The following is a 17,935-nucleotide window of genomic DNA, read 5'->3' on the forward strand; positions in this document are numbered from 1 at the left end:
GGATCGTGGGAACTGTGCTGTGTATTTATTATTCGCAGACTTCAAAAAAGGTTTCGACCTTATTGACCACAATATTCTCCTGGACAAGCTTCGAGGTTATGACCTCCACCCCTGTGTTGTGCGCTGGATCGCTGCATTCCTCGAGGGCCGCACCCAATTTGTCAAGATCTCGGATGTGTCCTCAAGCCTTCACGCCATCAATGGAGGTATTCCGCAGGGGACCAAACTTGGCCCAATTCTCTTCGCCGTTATGGTAGACGACCTTATGAGAAATTGGTTCCCGCGTGCGAAATTTGTCGACGATTTAACCATTATTGAGATCGTCCCAAGGAACTCCGCCCCGGTGATGAACTACTTATTTAGTTACATTTACCAGTTTGCATCCAACAATAATATGGTGCTTAATCCGAAAAAATGTAAATCTATGGCGGTTGACTTTCTTGACTATAACAGCTGCGAGTGGTCTCCCATTTTCATCGGTGACACGGTCGTAGAACGCGTACGTAGTTTTAAGCTGCTCGTACTTACCATCACAGACGACCTGAAATGGGAGGCCCATAGCGATGTTATAGTCAAGAAAGCCAACAAGCGACTATACGCCCTCAGGCAACTGAAAAAATCCGGCGTCTCCCATAATGATCTCGTGGGCGTCTATTGTTCGTTAATCAGATCAATAGTCGAATACGGTTGCGTCGTATTCGCCAATCTGCCAATGTACCTATCATCATTCCTGGAACAAACCCAGAAGCGTGCATTGCGGATTATTTTTCCAGACACTTCTTGCGATAATGCATTAGTGTCAGCTGGTCTCCTGACTCTTGAGACGCGCCGCAATAATCTATGCCGACAGTATGTAGCCAACCTTCCACCCGAGCATCCCGTCCTACAGCTGATGGACTCGAGGACATGTGTAGTACCCGCCAAATACAGTCTTAGGTCGGATACTACGAGGCGCACACAGATGACAAAATCCAAAAGACTAAGCGATTTTGTAACTGTAAAATATGTTAATTGTTAATTGTGTGTACTGTAAGTTTGTTGGCGCTCTCCCTGCAATTCAGTCTCAACTGCAATAGGGAATAATAAACATATATTATTATTATTATTATTATTATTATTATTATTATTATTATTATTATTATTATTATTATTATTATTATTATTATTATTATTATTATTATTATTATTATTATTATTATTATTATTATTATTATTATTATTATTATTATTATTGATTCAGCCATTTATACGTTACCCATGAACCACTCAGGGTTACGTAACATTGATTCGCGGGTGCAATTTTATTTGAAATAGGTGTATAAAATGTCTGTTGGTCTGGATTGACCTTTTCACAGTGCAGGACGTAGTAGCAGTCCATCAAAGACGTATTTTTTTTTTTTGCCTTTCCCGTCATTGCTCAAAAACCCTGCCTGTACCTTTCTACCTTTCCTTAACCATCTATTTATCCGATTTTACAACATCTGTTTGTCGCGGCATGTACTTCACACCTCCCTCTGACTGTCCATATCCTTTTGTCTGTCAACATCTTTTTGCCGGACTCACAACTCTTCCTTGTCACCACGCCCGTACAGGGTATCCATCTCATGTAAGTCTCTCCATTCCTTTCTCGTCTTCTTGTTAAGCAAGTGAGGTAGATGAATCACGCATCCTCGGTCCGCAAACTCATTGCAGTAGTCAAGAACATATCGCAAGCACTCCATGTTTTCCTCGTCAAAGTTCACACACGCCTTCACACTACAAGGGTTCTTGGGGTTCAACCGGTCAAAGTCGCACGGTAATTCTCTGAGATCTATTTCTTCGTTGGTCTTCATTTGCTCTTTCTGTCGATTTCTAAGGGCCACGATGTCGGCAAATGAATCTGTTTTGAGCATTATCTAGAAATAAAGTTACGTTTCTTAGATTTTTTTAATCTAAATGTGCAGTGTTATCAGAAAGGTACTATCCGCAAACACGCGTTAAGGTAGAGTTGCATTTATTTTGCATACAGTGGAATTTCATTAAAGCGACCAATTTCCGCTTCAATTACTGTATTAAACCTTTATTGAGCGCGGTTGATTCAACCATTTATTTTTTCTGTATTTTTTACCTCAAGTAATGTTGAATGAATCTCTAGCGACAACTAATGTTTTTTTTTTTCAAGCTAATAAGAGAGCTTTGTAATTTATTACCGTTTTGCTGTAAGATGTATTTTCGTTTTTCATCAAAAGTTGGCATATGGAGGTCAAATGCTGGAAGTGCCTTGCTCTTACCTCCTCGATGTCTCCGCCATCTCCCAGCGTTGCCGAGTCGGGGTCTTTACTCGTCTCGAATCGATACTCATTCATGTATCGCTGCTGAGAGTTGCACGCAATTCGCGGGACACTTGGTGCAACATCCTGTACCCAATCTTCGTAATCAGACAGGGCTTGCGCGTACGAGAAACTCGCTACAAGCAACAACAACAACATCATGTCCAGAGTTGCATGCAATTTGCTGGACAGTTGGCGCAACATCATCTCTTGTGCAAAGGAAAACTTGCCAACAAGCAAGTTTTTAAATCAGACAGGGCTTGGGAGCACGAGCAATTCGCTTTAAACAACCACTCCCATCTTACCGCCACAACCAAAACCCACATCTTTTCCTGTTTTCTTTGCATTAAGTTCGCCCCAAGGTTCTATACACCTCTTCTCTTCCCCTATATCCTTTGCTCCCTAACCCCTTCTGGTGTTTGTCCTCCATGGTCACGACATGAGGTACAAGTAAAAGTAGCAAAAGTATGGATATAATTATGAGGTATAAGACAAGAAACAATCTAGGTCAAAATTATGCTTACGTTTCTCATTTCGTTGCTTGCTGTTCTTCAAGGGGAAAGAACTTCCCTCTTGTTTGTTCACGTAGGGTTTGGATTTCCACCACATTGCGACCGCTTGCTGCTTTTCACGCCTGAAACAACAATTTTAAAAGGCCGGTTCACACAATGCCGTAAGTAACTAAGGACTGGTTCAAACTATGTCGTAAGAAACTAAGGGCCGGTTCTCACTATGTAGTAAGTAACATAAGGCCCGGTTCAAACTAGGTCGTAAGTAACTAAGAGCCGGTTCCCACTATGAAGTAAGTAACATAAGGCCCGGTTCAAACTAGGTCGTAAGTAACTAAGAGCCGGTTCCCACTATGTAGTAAGTAACATAAGGCCCGGTTCAAACTAGATCGTAAGTAACTAAGGGCCGGTTCTCACTATGTAGTAAGTAACATAAGGCCCGGTTCAAACTAGGTCGTAAGTAACTAAGAGCCGGTTCCCACTATGTTGTAACATAAGGGCCGGTTCATACTATAACGTAAGAACTAAAGAGACCGGTTCACAGTATGTCATAAGTAACAAGGGCAAGTTCACACTATGTCGAAATTAATTAGGGCAAGTCAACACTATGGCATAAGTAACATAAGGATCGGCTCCCACTATGTCATAAGTAACAATGGCAAGTTCACACTATTTCGTAAGTAACATAAGGTCCGGTTCACAGTATGACGCAAACGAAGTAAACGAGGGCGGTGTGGTTCAAGTTATGAAAATCGTGTCAAACTAAAATCGTGATTCTTGCAGCCTTATTGGCAAACTTTGCCTTATAACAAACTACTCCGACAATAGTTCAGAATATATTAACCGGGAGTGACGTCATACCTAGAGACGACTTGATGCCACCACATCTGTGGAATATAGAGCGCGTCACCCGAGTCCATGGATGCCAACAAGTAGCGTACATTCTTAACCCGGGGGTACTTGATCATGTCCACAGCAAGGGGATCTATGTCTGACACTCCTGAGGGTCAATAGATGTGTGAGACATGGAGGAGACTAAGGGCGATAAAACCGAGTGTACTGACTATGATGATGGCAGTGATTATGATGATGATGAGGACGACGACGACGACGATGACTGGAAATGATAACGATGATAATAATGGCGGTGATGTTGATTATAACGATGGATGATGATGAAGACGAAGGATGATGATGATGATGACGACGACAACGACTACAACGACGACGACGACAATGATGATGATGATGATGATGATGATGATGATGATGATGATGATGACAATATATAATTATGATCAAATGTAATATGACAATGGTGATGGTGATGGTGATGATGACAAAGGATGATGATGATGATGATGATGACAATATATAATTATGATCAAATGTAATATGACAATGGTGATGGTAATGATGGTGATGATGACAAAGGATGATGATGATGATGATGATGATGATGATGATGATGATGATGACAATATATAATTATGATAAAATGTAATATGACAATAACGATAGGTGATTATGATGTTTGATGATGTTGGCGATGATTATATATTAGTAGTGAAAATTATGGGAAAGATTGGTAAGGTGGCGGGACGTAGTTAAAATTGTAACAATGCAGATCTACGGAGGGTTTTAGGGTTTAGGGAGTTTCTTTTTTTATTGCTTTTATTGTGTCTGTTCAATGACGTATTTTTTTGGTTCATCCCCCTTGGCAAAAAGCTAGATTCGCCCCTGAAATGGTAATGCCGCCAAACTGCACTATTATAAAGGTTTGTTAAAGGAAAGTAGTGCCAATTTTAGCATGTCGATAAAGCAATAAAATATAATATAAGCATGCTCCCGAAACTATCGAAATACAGGCAAAATATTCAACTTGATCTATACAAGTAAAATTTACTACCCCTTACTGTACTAATCACTATACTCACCGAGCAAATCCGCGTCATCGGTGTACAAGTCAGCTGAATATCTTGGGTGGACCAAGATCGTTTCTTTGTGTCCCCGAATGACAGACAACAGGTTCTCATCTGTGTCAAGGTGAATCTTTGACGATGTGCCGCCATTACTCATGAACAGGAAGGACACGAAGAAATAATTGCTGATCTCTTCGCATCTTAGCGCTAGAGGCAGGATGATGTCTTTTTGCATCTCAGGGTGGACCTGAAATCGAGGAATAAGACCTTAGGGGTTTTCGGTATTGCGGTTTTATGCGATATTGCGGTTTTTCCAGACTGCACGGCTTACGGTTATTGGCTTATTTTGATGCGGTTTCATGCGACGTCAGGGTGTTTTACTGTGTTGTTCCGTTCGTTTTTGGCGGCTTTCTTGCGGCATTGCCACCTCCATGTGGTCGATCTGATTATTGAAGTTTATTATTTCTCATTAAGGCGGGGTGATCTTGTACTGTTCGAAATCAACCAGTTAACGAGCGCGTAGCTATCGGCTAGCGGCCATTTCCATCGGTTGATTTGGCAAAGCTATAACAATATTTGTGATCGACATCGGTACACTATATATAAAACGTTGTATTTAGATGCTTTTTTCAGAAATTTGTTCAAATTATTTGTCTTCTAATTTCGAATGCAAATAATAATAAAGGCGTGGCTGACGAGGGCTCTTTAAAAACGAATCAATACCTCATCGACCAGGTATCGCTTCCCCTTGTAATGTGTCAAGTACTCCGACATGGTTTGGTCCTTGGGTATGTTTTTTTTGTCATCGTCTTTAGTTTCCATTTTGAATGTGATATTGCCCCACGTTGTGTTCAGGTATTCATCGGTCCATTTGGAAAACGCTGGCCAGTGTTTCACTACATCTAACGTGACACAAAACAGATATAATATAAGTAGGTGGTATTTTCTCAAATGCAGAACACAGCATTGTGATTAGTGACCCAGCCTTGTCCAAGGCGTTTTTAACGGGTTTCCTGTCCTGGAAGATGAACCGTGAGGAAGCTTGGGGTCTGGGACAAGGTCATACTCAGGTATCATATGACCTCAGAGCTCTTACAACCCACAGGAAGCCTTTAAAAGATGACTGGCTCTTACTGACCACACAGAAGCCATGAGAGGATGGAGGTACTTACTTTTAAAGATGACTGGCTTGTGTTTGATCACATACTTCATATAAAAATCCTCGGATGAGATCATAAATGGTAACTCCTCAACGCGACCATCCGGCGGGCGATGAGAACCAAACGGCTTTTTGTGGCCATTTTTGAATAACACCTCTTCAGAAAGTTCCTGTGACTGTCCCTGAGAGCACTGATTTGTACCACAATAATTTCCTTGAAGGTAAATACTTGATGTCCCGCGGGATCGATCTACCCCTTCTCTTTTAGGAGAATCACCAGGAAGCTCGCCCTTTGTCAGGATTATCAAAATGGCAAAATGAATAATGAAGCGCCATGCTTTTCTATGCATCCTCGATTCCTTAAGGGCAAAGAACAAAAGAATACTCAAATCGCAGTAGTGAGTGGCAAATAGCCCCAGCATACGTAGAAGCATACCTTGCGTTATCTAGCAGTGCAATGTTTTGGGCCCGGAGAGGGCAGGAGAGAGTCCATGGGAAGAGGAAGGAGCCATGCCGACCTATTAGGGAATGCTCATATTTAAGGGTCAAAATTGGGTCTCAGGTGAGGGGGGGATGGGGGGGGGGGGGGGGGGGGGGGGGGGTGAGGAGTCCCATGAAAACAGCGCCAGCGCCAGTTTTCGTACTTCAAGCCTACCGAGTGGGCTAGATCGGACGCCCATATTTCATCGAGTACTTCTCGGGTACTTATTAAGTATTTGGGGATTAGGAAAAAATGTTTTGAGCTAATTTTAAGAGCATTTTTTTTGCTGTTATTTTTATTGTAAAAAACTCCATGCAATTTGTTTGGGTGTTATTGGAAAGGGGGGGGGCAATTGTGTAAATATAAAATGACACTCCCCATTACGCTTTGAGCGTATTCCATATGAGCGTTTTCCTCTCCCAAAAAAGTTGTTTGTGTCAAAATATAATTACCCTCCCCATTACGTTTTTAGTGTATTTTAAATTACGCGCCTTGGGAAACAGCTTTGCATTGTGTTTTTGCGTGCGCCAGCGGTCTCTTCCAAAGCGCGCGCATTTTTGTGAATCGTGATGTAAACAATGGTTGCCATAGTTAATTGCGTTGGTCGATGACAATTCTCATTTCAAGCCAAACGCTTGGTAGGTAAAGACTGTCGGAGCTAATTCTAGACAAAATGTCTCAAAATAACCGAAGAAACAGAGGGCCAACCCCCACCGGATCAACGAAAGGTGAGTCAGGGACTGGGGACGAATAGTGCGTATTGTTGCGGGATTCGTGCGTGTGTCACTCGGACTCTTTTCGACCACTCTAAATGGAGTTATCTTTACATCTAAAGTATTTGTAATTTTCCATTTAGTCTGAGTTATTACCATACTTAAAGGTTATGAAAACAGAAGAATAAATAGCGAAAAGAAAGCTGTTTCGTCTATTTAAATCTATACTTACTTTTGTTTCAATTTTTTAACAGCCTCAAAGATCCGGGAGATGGTAAGTCATTTTAATAAAAAAAAAAAATTAAGCATTGCTTGCTTTTTAATAACAAGCTGGGATTTTCTTCGCAGGCATCGGCCTTGGATTATGCCAGCCATGCTATTCGAAGCTTGAATAAAGAACTCAGGAAACTTGGGGTAAGTATCTAACGTATTAAGAAGGGTGGCTTGATAAATATTTCTCACAAGAGCGTGTTAATAATTTTAGGCAGAGAACGATGTCCTGGAAACTGATGTAAAGGACGGAAATCAGTGAGTATCCAATACATTATATTCGTTATGATATACGCAATATATTATATTCGTTATGATATGAGCAGATCTAAAAACGACTGTTTGCAAATCGCGGTAAATTCAAATAGAAAATATATGAGTCACGCGACACTTTTTGGGATTATCTATTTTATTAATAAAGAATTGTTTCAATATTTGTTTTATTAATTTCACAGGGCTCTAACGGAGAACCAAAAGAATGTTGAACTCATTCTCAAAAAGCAGGTATAAACAATACAATAAGATTATTAAAAATACATATCACTACTGCGAACGTGTGAAACTTCATGCGAAACCTTCAAAACTATAATTGACCTATTTTTTGGTGTTGTTTTTGTTTTTGCAATTGCAAGACGTGCAAGTAAATGCAGCGCGTTTCAAATATCAGCTCATACAAACTTTACCCTGGGTACCAGAGGCTCCGAGCTTCGCGGCGACAACGATTTCAGCGATGCGTTTTCGCCGCGAAGCTCAGAGCCTCTGGTAAACAGGGTATACAAATTTATTTTCATAATCATATTTATACTTATAGGATAAAAGCAAGAAACAGGCTAAGCTGCAAGAGCTGTGAGTGTATTTGTGAGCTTCGCGGTAGAAAGGTGTCGTTTTGCTAAAGACTGGATATTCGTTTCCTTTCTTTCAGAAAGCTGCAGAGAGTCTTCGTGAGGCATTTACTGAATGGCTTGCTTGAGAAGGTAGGGTAAACAACAGGAGGACAGAGAACGAACAGACAGACAGACAGACAGACAGACAGACAGACAGACAGACAGACAGACAGACAGACAGACAGACAGACAGGCAGACAGGCAGACAGGCAGACAGGCAGACAAGACAGACAGACAGACAGACAGACAGACAGACAGACAGACAGACAGACAGACAGACAGACAGACGAGTCACACAAAGTATCCATTTCCATCAGCTAATTCAAGCAAGTAATTATCAAATATTGTCAAAAACATAGAACCTCTGTATTATTTATTTATAAACAAAAACAAAGGAATGGTCGATCGACACTCTTTAAGGTACCTTACTAACAAAATTACCCGTGTTTTCAGGTTTTGGCTATGTCGGCCCCAGCACTTGCCGAAAGGTACAGGAATAATCTCATCCATTTTTTTCTATCATTTTGACAATGTACTGAATAACGTTTTATCATTGTAGAGAACAAAAGGATCTCCAGTCATTCTGTGATAGAATAAATAAGGAAAAGGTATTAGAAGATATTCAACACATTTAATATCTCTAAGTATTGATGCTAAATATAAATTTAATCAATTGGTAGGAGGCGATGACAGCACTGCTTGCTGAACAGACAAAAAAGGAGGAAGCAAAAATCGCGTAAGTTACTTTTTAGTTGTTTTGTTTTAATTTATTTTCACAAAATAAGATCCTTTTTGAAATTCATTCTTTCTTAATCTTTAATTTCAACAGCTTCTTCGCTGAACTCAAGAGACAACTTGAGCAGGCTAAAATCAGTTCAAAAAAAGTAAGTCGTACAGCACAGTTGAATATAATTAGAAAACATAAATTAAATTTAGAAGCTCGAGGACAGGACTGGAAAGGGAAGGCCAAGAAAAAACATGGTCAGAAGTTATCAATGGTGACTTAGAAGCTCGAGGACAGGACTGGAAAGGGGAGGCCAAGAAAAAACATGGTCAGAAGTTATCAATGGTGACTTTAAAGTGTACAGCCTGCAACTTGGTCTGGCAGTGGATTGGTGTGCATAGAAAGTTTAGAGTGCGCAGTACAATTTTTAATCTACAGCCCACTTAGCAGTGGATAATTGATGTTAATGGATAGTTAACAGATAGTGAGTGGGTAGTTGTGTTGTGGTTTGAAATGCTTCTTGGTTTGAAATTGTTAAAACCAGTTTGAAAAAAATTCAAACCAAGAAGCATTTCAAACCACAACAAATGTGGCATGGTTTGAATTTTTTTCAAACTGGTTTTAACAATTTCAAACCAAGAAGCATTTCAAACCACAACAGTTGCTTCAAATTTAGATTGCTGTATATTCATGAGAATTGTGTTTGTTCTCAGTGCACTGCTGAGAGCCAAACTTCCTCCCCATCCACAACAAGCATGGGGACTGAATGCACTACTGAATGCGCCGAAGTTGATGTCCAGACCACTAGTGAGGTGACAATGGTGTCAGCTGAGACACAAACGGATGCTGTACCAGAGGTGATTATATTGAATGCTTAACTTAAAGGGTACAGGACCTATATGTATCAACATATACCCATATCTGACAAAGAGCTTAAAGTATTGCCTTTTGTCCTCCAAAAGTTATTCAAAGAATGCTTGCAAGTACAGTATTTTTTTTATCACAGAGGCGTCCAAACCGTGCAGTTCGTGCTTGGCAGAGCTTCAGAGAGAACCTACGCGGCCTACGAAACCGCCTCCTGCATAACTCTACTGCAACCTAAAGGGCCTCCATTGGTAGTGAGCACACCCTGAAAAACACCCTACAACAACTATTGTACTCAATCAAATACTCTTTAGGGTGCTAGCTACCACAAAAAGCATACCATTTCAATTATGAAAAAGTATTTTACCTCATGAACTAAAATTTCCTTCTACATACAGTACAACAGAGACATTTTAATAATAAGGTTTTGAATAAGTGTTACTACTGCATCTATAGATGATTTTTTCTTTACACTTCACATATTATTTTCTGAAATTCATAGGATGAATGTAAATCATCACCATAGGCAAAGACTAAGTCAAAGTCAGGGCATTCTTACTGAGGACATCTAGCACACAAGAAACATCCTGCAAGTGCCCCGGTGAGGGGTAGGGGCGGGATGGTATTCCGCGTAACCATGTGTTTACACGTGGGCCCCAATATACGGGCTACTAGCAGGAGCACAAGAATGTGCTAGATGCTCTCATTGAACCACAGAATAAAACATCAAAACACCTATACAGACTATTTCTCGTGATGTCCCAAGGATAGAAAAACATAGCTTATGCATAATTGAGAACCCCCCGTATGTTTAAAATTGGTAGTGCTGACAGTATTAGGCTAATGCTTGATAGCTTAAGCACTTTTTATCTGTACTTGTATTGAATTTTACTAGCTTCAACCTTCAACCACAGAGAAAACTACCAACAAGCAGACTTTTTTTTTACATGTGCATCATCGCTAAAGCTAACATCCATCAAATAATTATGCTCGGCCTGAACAAACCTCTAAGTGTGTTTTTACATACATACATACATAAACTTTATTTAAGTGTCAAAAGTGTTTAGCTAAAAAAGCTAATTGTGGACACTATAAAAAATAAATAGTCAGATAATTAATAAATAATATGATTTAGAATCTAATCTAGCTATATTTAAAATATTAAAAATATTATAGAAAACTATACGTATTATACATATTAATATAATATATTATATACACAAACACTATATAGACGAACTATCACAGGCGTAGATACAAGTAAACAGACATGTGTATACAAATAGACACAAGAACAAACAAACAAACAAACAAGCAACATATAAATAAATAACAAAACAAATTAATATAAAAATATGATACAAGGGTGGTGCACACTCCTCATGTGCCCGACCGCCAGACAGCACACGGGACCACCCCACGTGCCCACCCCACTAGGATTTAGCTTTAAGTTTTTAAAACTTACTAAAATGCTCAACTCTTGCACACAAAAATGGGTGCCTAATATTATTGGAAATGCTTGATAACAACTATCAGCGGCCCTTGCAGTGCATCTATTTTTCCCGACCCCAGCCCCCGCCCTCCCCCTTTTAATCACCTCCTACAAATGAAACTACATTTTGAATACTGTTCACCTGCTAGTTACATTAAATTTACACAAGCTTTTACCCCTCGCTTTCTGTCTCCGTCCTGCTGTGTTTGCTTTACGGCACAATACGTAAACTTATTATAATTCTGTGACACGTTAAGGTACGATAAATCAAGGATAAATAACCTGTAGTTTTTATCGTTTAACAAAAATACACCGGTAAACAATACAAAAAATAATGCTCATGTTGAAAATATTATAGTGAAGGTAGCTATAATTTCTCTGATCATGCAACTATGGCGACTTACCTCTTAAGTACACAAAACGATGTCCAATGCTCTTCTTCTTGTAAGAACAAGTTTTTCGAATAGCAAGAAATAAATTTAAAACAATTTCCTTGTGCGCCCCTAAAACTTTGAGGTCAGCGGCTGGTCATCATAAGCCATGCGTCATGAATTAATTTTGTATTTTTGGCGCACTGTCATTCAGATGAAAACTCGATTTTCGCTGAGCTTTCCTCAAAATCCACCTTTTTTTCCTGCAAAATCATGGCTGCTGCTGTGGACCCACGACTGAGACAACTCAAGATAAAAACAGGGATAGTGAAACGGTAGGAGATTGTGCAATATTTGTTGAAATTTATCCCGATTCATGATGTCGTTTTATAAGTTTTGCTGGTTGTGTTCACGGCTTTCAAATGTCAGTTTTGTATCGGATCAGCTATTTGATAACTTCTTTACTTATCATTTAGTACGTTCCCATGCGCTTATGATATTTAAACGCACATCAAATGAAAAGAAATGTCTTGCTTCAGTTCTCAGGGTTTTGAGGTGTGCTTTACTTAAGAACACTATTCCCCTTTCCCCCTCCCCCCTTTGTAATCCTGGGTACTAGAAACTTCAATACACTCTTTTTTTATAAAAACGTCTGATTTTCAGTTGAGGCTGGGTTATTCTTATTTTTGGGATATTTTAAGGCTGAAATGTTCTTAACAATTCTTAAATTTTAGTGTATAAATTATTAGTAAGAGAATTACAATAATGATCAATTACAATAATAAGATTGTTACTATGAATTTGATTCTGCATTTTAGAACGCATTAGGACGAAAAAAACATTTTTCTACTATCTCAGCTTCAGCATGTTCTTAGCATGTTCTTAAAGTTTGGTGAAATCTCAGGCTAGATGTTTTTATGAAAAAGGCTCTTATAAAAAAAAGGTTTATTCAACCTCGTCCCCAGGGTCTTCTGGGTAATTTACAATATGGCATCTAGCTGATGAAGACCCTGGCAGAGGCAGGCCCATTTCCACAGGTAGACCAACACTAGAGTATTTACCGAATCTAATATGGCCGACAGATTGGTGAAATGAGGAATGGAATCTAACAAAGAACGGCCGTAATTATCACTCACATTGCCAAATTTGAGCGTGTTAAGGCAAATTATATATCTCTCGACTGATTTATTTAAGCAAACTTCACTGGCAACTTCGGAAAACAGCAAAGCGCCGTATGATATTCGGAACACAATTCGACAAGATTCCAGAACTCCTGTACGCTGTACGAAGTTCAATAAGTGACTCAACCGAAGTATGTATTGATCCCAATAAGACTGACATTACTCTGTGAGCCAGGTTCACCAAGAAATGGAACTCGACTCCAACACGCTAACAGGAATAACTGGGTATTTGGATTGATTACTCTGAGTCACATTTCCATATTTTATCTGTGTGCAGCCTAAATACTTTTTTTAGAACCAGGAAAATGATGGTTGCTTCTCTCAAAAAGGAACTTCAAAGGGTTAAAAATAATAATTTTGTCCTTTCTGTTTGATTTATGCTTTTATGGTTTAACATAAATATAATCTTTGTCATTGAAACCGCGCCCCCCCCCCCCATGGTCCCAGGGAAGGGTGGGGGCTTAGACTTTGACCCTGTACAAAACAGAGAAAAGCCCCCACCCCTCGAGTCAAATGCCCTTACCCCTCAGGATGCAAACTACAGGCAACTATGCAACAAAAAGTCATCTAAAATCAGCCTTTATCTTTCAAAGCCAGTACACTTCAGCAAGTACATTTGTACCAATAACTATGAAAATAACAGTTATCTAAAAGATGGAAAAAATAAATCATATTCATCTCGCATTAGTTATCATTCATATTTGTTTTTGCACATTTCGCCGTGCAGCTGGCCACACCCTGATACATGGAATTGCTTGCTACAGAAGAGAAAGAAGTTCAAGCCAGAAACTGACATGACATTTGTGACACTATTCACTTTTCCCAAACCCTCAGGGTGGGGATAAATCTTAGAGTAAAAAAACTGTCAATTTCCCCACCCCTTTTGGACAGCTTCTTGTTCAAAAGTGTTCTAAACCCCCATGTTAACCCCATGGGGGTGGGGGGTTTCAAATGACTAGTGCATAAGTTCCCAAAAAGGGATGTCTTTACCTTATTTCTGGGGGTTTGACAGAAGTTTTTATAAAATCTCTAGAAAAAGGCAGTCTAGAAATACTCCCCTGTACTTATAAAGATCAACCAACAAAACATTATTAACCAGCCATTTTAGCTCCTCATTGGTATAACTAGAAAAACTACAACCTGTAGAAAACCTAGGTGGTCTGCGAAGGTGTGTTGAAGAGAAGGACCAATGCTTCAAACATCAGCAAAACTGCTTGTTTTCACAGAGGCATGCAACATGATATTTAAGCTGTGGCAAAATGCAACTTGAATTTTAATTGACCTTTCGAATTTATTGGGCAGCATGAGCTCCATGTGCCCCATTCCCTGCTATGGCCATGTTTTTTACAACACATTGTCGGCTTGGACTAAAAAAAACTGAGTTCTGTATCAAAGCTCATGTCACCTTGTGTGATTGAAAAATCGAGCAGTGAGCTGAGGGTTATCTTCTATCCCCGCTACCACCCCCCCCCCCCCCCCCCCCCAGGGGGCTGGATCAAGAAGGTTGGGACGTCTGGTCAAGGGAAGGGGAGGGAAGTATCCTAGTTGCTAGTAAAGTGGTCTAACACAAGTGTCAGGTGCCTCTTATGGGTAAATTTTAGAAACCATTGAGCATCACACCTGCTTGAGCGACTTTTAAGTCCATTTAAAAATGGATAGTGGGTGTGACACTGTTAAATAAAACAAAGGAAAATTACGGGTCACGTAAAAAAAAAACATTTTATTCTAAAAGAAAGTTGCGCTATTTTTTACTGTAATTATCAAGAACAGAAACAGAAAGGATCTATTGTAATAGTAGAAAAGTATATGATTTAAGAAATAACAACATATCTCATAAACACGAACTGTTGTCGAGTGCACAATCTAAATTATCTCACCCATTAGAATATCTTTCCACCATTTATTTACTTAGAGTGTGCATCTTTCTTTGCAAGTAAAAACCGTATTATTATCTGCCTTTGCCTTCTGATTTCTTGGCATCCAATGCAATGCATATCGCTGTGATAAGAGAGTTCATTACCCCACTGCTGCTGTTTCCCGAAGTTGCCAGGGAAGTTTGCGATAATAATTCAGTCGGGAGATACATAAGTTGTCCTCATCTGTCAATAACAGATTCTTGTCAGATTCCATGACTCATATCACCAATCTGTCGGCCATATTAGATTCGGTAAATACTCTTATGTCGGTCTACCTGTGGAAATGGCCAGCCTCTGCCAGGGTCTTTGTCAGCTAGACGCCATAATGAAAATTACCCAGAAGACCTTGGGGATGAGGTTGGAGTTTATTCACTACCAAAGAGTCATGGCCCAGGGCCACAGGAGCAATGGATAGCCAGCTTCACCAAGCTGCTGGATATCCAACCAGCTTGAGAACTGCATGCACAGGTGAACTCAGGCAAAACGTCAACCTAAAGGTCACATCTAATTGGCTAATCTGTGCATCTAAAAATAGCCTGATTCACAACTTCCCTGTTTTTACTAATTCTGTCATTTAAATTTTATCACCTACATGAAGTCTAAACTTGATTGATGGAATAATACTTTGGAAACATTGACTTGCTTTGCTGGAATTGCTGCATAAAACTGAAAACAGCGCAAATACTAAATGTTCTTGGTGCATTTTTCATTAGATTTGATTGTTTATCAGGCTTGCAAAGGAAAAGACAATGTATGAAAAGGAAGTTGTGGACCAGGGAAAGAAAGTTGAGAACATGATAGCAGAAAACCAGGATGAGCATGATATAAAAAAGCAGGTAAATAATAAGGAATATGAGATAATTTTGTGTCCTTTGGGATTTGATGTATGAAATCTTTTCAAGGAAAAACAATACCCTCTGAGAACAGAGAAATTTCTCCCCTCCTCTGTGAAGACAGAGAGGTTTCCCGGACATTTCGTGTTAGTCCTTTGTCAGAGCAAAAGAGTCTCTTTGTCTGCTTAATGGAGGTGTATTATATAGATTTAGGCACTGCCTAAAAGCGGAGCCAGCATAAACACCTTTTGTGTTGACTGATCAAAGGTATTATTGGGGGATCTAGGATCCTGCTCTCTACTGAGATTTATTTATTGTACCAACCAAATGGATCCAGGCCTTATTCAGGGGGTTCCACCTGCTAATGAAAAATCTAAAATCATGCTAAATCCACACAAGGTTTTTAGGTGTACCAAAAATCGTGCTGAATCACACAAAGTTAAAATGGTATGTTTCTATCCTCGGTGACAACAGAGTAGTTCTCAAATGTGTCACATTGACATTCTCTTTTGTCTCTACACATTAGACGTAGGGTGTCTGTTTAATGGTGTATTAAAAGGAGGTTCGACTTTTTATATAAAACCTGTATATTGTAGAAAGAGGTTCTTGAAGAATCAAGAATTATGATTCCTGATTGCAAGAGGAGATTGAAGACAGCTTATCAAGATCTTTCTAATCTTGCGGTAGGTAATACACATTTTAAGAACAAAATATTGTCTGGTACTGTACAAGCTTACCTGTTTTGATACCTTACCTACATACTAGATGTACTGAGAAAAGTTAGCAGGGTCAAATATGGCTTAAGGAGACAAAAAATTATTTGGATAGGAAGGTTATCTGGGTTTTGAACTTTTGAGTTCAAAAACTTTTGAGGTCCAAACTAAGGAAAATCGAAGTCAAGTTAATTCTTCTGTAGAGTGCAATTACCAAGTCAAGAAAGCCCTATTATAGAAACCTTAATGTGGTAACCAATTGTTTTTCTTTTTCAGGCTGAATGCGAAAAAGACTTAAGTGACAAAGAGGATTATATTCAGGCCAAACAAATGTTGGAACAAACTGTCTTAGAAGACTGACTTGGATACCAGACTGATCCTAATTAATGGATGAACAGTTTATCTCTAGCATGTAGCTGTTCATCACAGTAGCAGACATGTACTGTGGTGTGTTGATTTGATTTTAATTGAATTGTTATGAGAAAAGTACAAAGTACAGTATTGTACAGTGTGCAGGCTTTTTGGTGAATTCTGGAACCCAGAAGAATCTAAAACAGGGATTTCATGTTGCTCCTTTAAGGCCTATTTTCACAGGCAGAGAAAAGAAGGAATGGAGCAGTACCTTCTTCACTTTCTTCACACTGATTTTTGCACAAACTTAAGCACTTCATCCCTGTTCCTTCTCCATCTGTGTTTCCTTTCCTAGTGAAAAGGCTGCTGTAAAAAAACCATCACTCTGCAAATTTAGAGAGAGATAGAGAAAGAGACAAGTATTTTTATTGAGGGTTGGCACTTTTAAAGATATTAAAATATCTTTAGAGAATTTACATCCATCCCTGTTATAGCAAAATGTAGAGAATAAGAACTATTTACAATAAGAATCAAGGTTAAGGAGTTACAGGATGGTGTGTTTAATTGCACTAATAAAGGATGTCGGGGGTTTTTAATTTGTTTTACTAATGTGGGGAGAGGGTTCCAGTTTTTCTTGCAGCACTAAAAGAGGATAGTTTTTTTTTTTTTTTTTTTTTTTTTTTTTTGCCAAGCCTCCAATTACAGTGTTAGAGTTGCAGCTCTGTGTTTGCTTTTCTTGTATTTCTTCCACGATCCCTAAGAATTGTACTAGTTTATTTCTCATTTAGTCAGGTGTAAGGTCATTCAATGTCTCAAATACCATAACAAATTCCGCTTTACCCCGTAGGAAATGGCACTATGTCAAGTTCATAAAAAAAAAACTCAGTCTGCACATTGCATATTTAAGACAAGTAAATGAATGGAATATACTTTCAATTAAGGTGTCACTATGAAAGTATCAATAATTTTATCAGTAGATTCCAAATGTGTAAAGTAATAAAGAGTTGACTTAGTATTACTCTGATTTGTACCCCCTCGAATTCCCTTTTTTCAAACGAGCAATTCTGCAATGCCCAATCCTATTCATTCCAATCCTGATGACATGATTAATGAAGCTTTTTCTCAATATTAATCTGACTGTGTTAGGGTATTTTCTTTTATTGGGGGGGGCTTGTAAATGTGAGCAGCACTATGTAAGCAGCGCCAAATATCTTTACAACCAAAATTTTGTTTCTATAAAACA

General features: G+C 39.1%; 3 protein-coding genes and 1 long non-coding RNA gene across 5 annotated transcripts; 3 read left to right on the plus strand and 1 right to left on the minus strand.

Moving 5' to 3' along the window:
* Positions 1 to 1,277: 1,277 nt before the first annotated feature.
* On the minus strand, positions 1,278 to 11,855 carry LOC5514151 (bifunctional arginine demethylase and lysyl-hydroxylase JMJD6). 2 transcript variants are annotated; one of them, XM_048728092.1, is made up of 9 exons: positions 11,732 to 11,823; positions 6,336 to 6,417; positions 5,913 to 6,258; positions 5,464 to 5,642; positions 4,756 to 4,987; positions 3,680 to 3,818; positions 2,834 to 2,943; positions 2,271 to 2,446; positions 1,278 to 1,895 (listed from the first exon to the last, which is right to left on the minus strand). In XM_048728092.1, exons 3-9 carry the CDS (start codon positions 6,247 to 6,249, stop codon positions 1,560 to 1,562), a joined length of 1,509 nt encoding a protein of 502 aa, XP_048584049.1. In that variant the 5' UTR covers positions 6,250 to 6,258; positions 6,336 to 6,417; positions 11,732 to 11,823; the 3' UTR covers positions 1,278 to 1,559. The 2 variants fall into 2 exon arrangements, with proteins under 2 accessions (XP_048584049.1, XP_048584047.1); XM_048728090.1 differs by lacking the exon at positions 6,336 to 6,417 and having other exon boundaries at positions 11,732 to 11,855.
* LOC5514179 lies at positions 6,973 to 11,153 on the plus strand. Its single transcript, XM_001634292.3, has 13 exons — positions 6,973 to 7,108; positions 7,348 to 7,367; positions 7,442 to 7,507; positions 7,578 to 7,621; positions 7,819 to 7,867; positions 8,175 to 8,209; positions 8,286 to 8,337; positions 8,701 to 8,735; positions 8,807 to 8,855; positions 8,928 to 8,983; positions 9,077 to 9,131; positions 9,685 to 9,828; positions 9,978 to 11,153. Exons 1-13 carry the CDS (start codon positions 7,054 to 7,056, stop codon positions 10,071 to 10,073), a joined length of 756 nt encoding a protein of 251 aa, XP_001634342.3. The 5' UTR covers positions 6,973 to 7,053; the 3' UTR covers positions 10,074 to 11,153.
* Positions 11,856 to 11,863: 8 nt separating the features above from the next.
* On the plus strand, positions 11,864 to 17,705 carry LOC5514152 (tubulin-specific chaperone A). Its single transcript, XM_001634293.3, has 4 exons — positions 11,864 to 12,033; positions 15,526 to 15,631; positions 16,225 to 16,311; positions 16,618 to 17,705. Exons 1-4 carry the CDS (start codon positions 11,972 to 11,974, stop codon positions 16,699 to 16,701), a joined length of 339 nt encoding a protein of 112 aa, XP_001634343.1. The 5' UTR covers positions 11,864 to 11,971; the 3' UTR covers positions 16,702 to 17,705.
* On the plus strand, positions 12,578 to 14,557 carry LOC125563169. Its single transcript, XR_007308181.1, has 2 exons — positions 12,578 to 13,010; positions 13,607 to 14,557. It is a non-coding gene; the product is annotated as an uncharacterized LOC125563169 (long non-coding RNA).
* Positions 17,706 to 17,935: the final 230 nt, after the last annotated feature.

Source organism: Nematostella vectensis, chromosome 5 (assembly GCF_932526225.1).
Source record: "Nematostella vectensis chromosome 5, jaNemVect1.1, whole genome shotgun sequence".
NCBI lineage: Eukaryota > Metazoa > Cnidaria > Anthozoa > Actiniaria > Edwardsiidae > Nematostella > Nematostella vectensis.

Bases quoted from the DNA above. Each gene is read 5' to 3' on its own strand.
- LOC5514151 (XM_048728090.1), bottom strand. From the start codon at position 6,249: ATGCATAGAAAAGCATGGCGCTTCATTATTCATTTTGCCATTTTGATA. The intron at 5,643-5,912 runs GTAAGTACCTCC...GTGTCACGTTAG, and splicing joins CAAGCCAGTCATCTTTAAAA to ATGTAGTGAAACACTGGCCA. The intron at 1,896-2,270 runs GTAAGAGCAAGG...CTTTATTTCTAG, and splicing joins ATGGCGGAGACATCGAGGAG to ATAATGCTCAAAACAGATTC.
- LOC5514179 (XM_001634292.3), top strand. From the start codon at position 7,054: ATGTCTCAAAATAACCGAAGAAACAGAGGGCCAACCCCCACCGGATCA. The intron at 7,368-7,441 runs GTAAGTCATTTT...TTTTCTTCGCAG, and splicing joins CCTCAAAGATCCGGGAGATG to GCATCGGCCTTGGATTATGC. The intron at 7,508-7,577 runs GTAAGTATCTAA...TAATAATTTTAG, and splicing joins AAGAACTCAGGAAACTTGGG to GCAGAGAACGATGTCCTGGA.
- LOC5514152 (XM_001634293.3), top strand. From the start codon at position 11,972: ATGGCTGCTGCTGTGGACCCACGACTGAGACAACTCAAGATAAAAACA. The intron at 12,034-15,525 runs GTAGGAGATTGT...ATTGTTTATCAG, and splicing joins AAAACAGGGATAGTGAAACG to GCTTGCAAAGGAAAAGACAA. The intron at 16,312-16,617 runs GTAGGTAATACA...TTTCTTTTTCAG, and splicing joins AAGATCTTTCTAATCTTGCG to GCTGAATGCGAAAAAGACTT.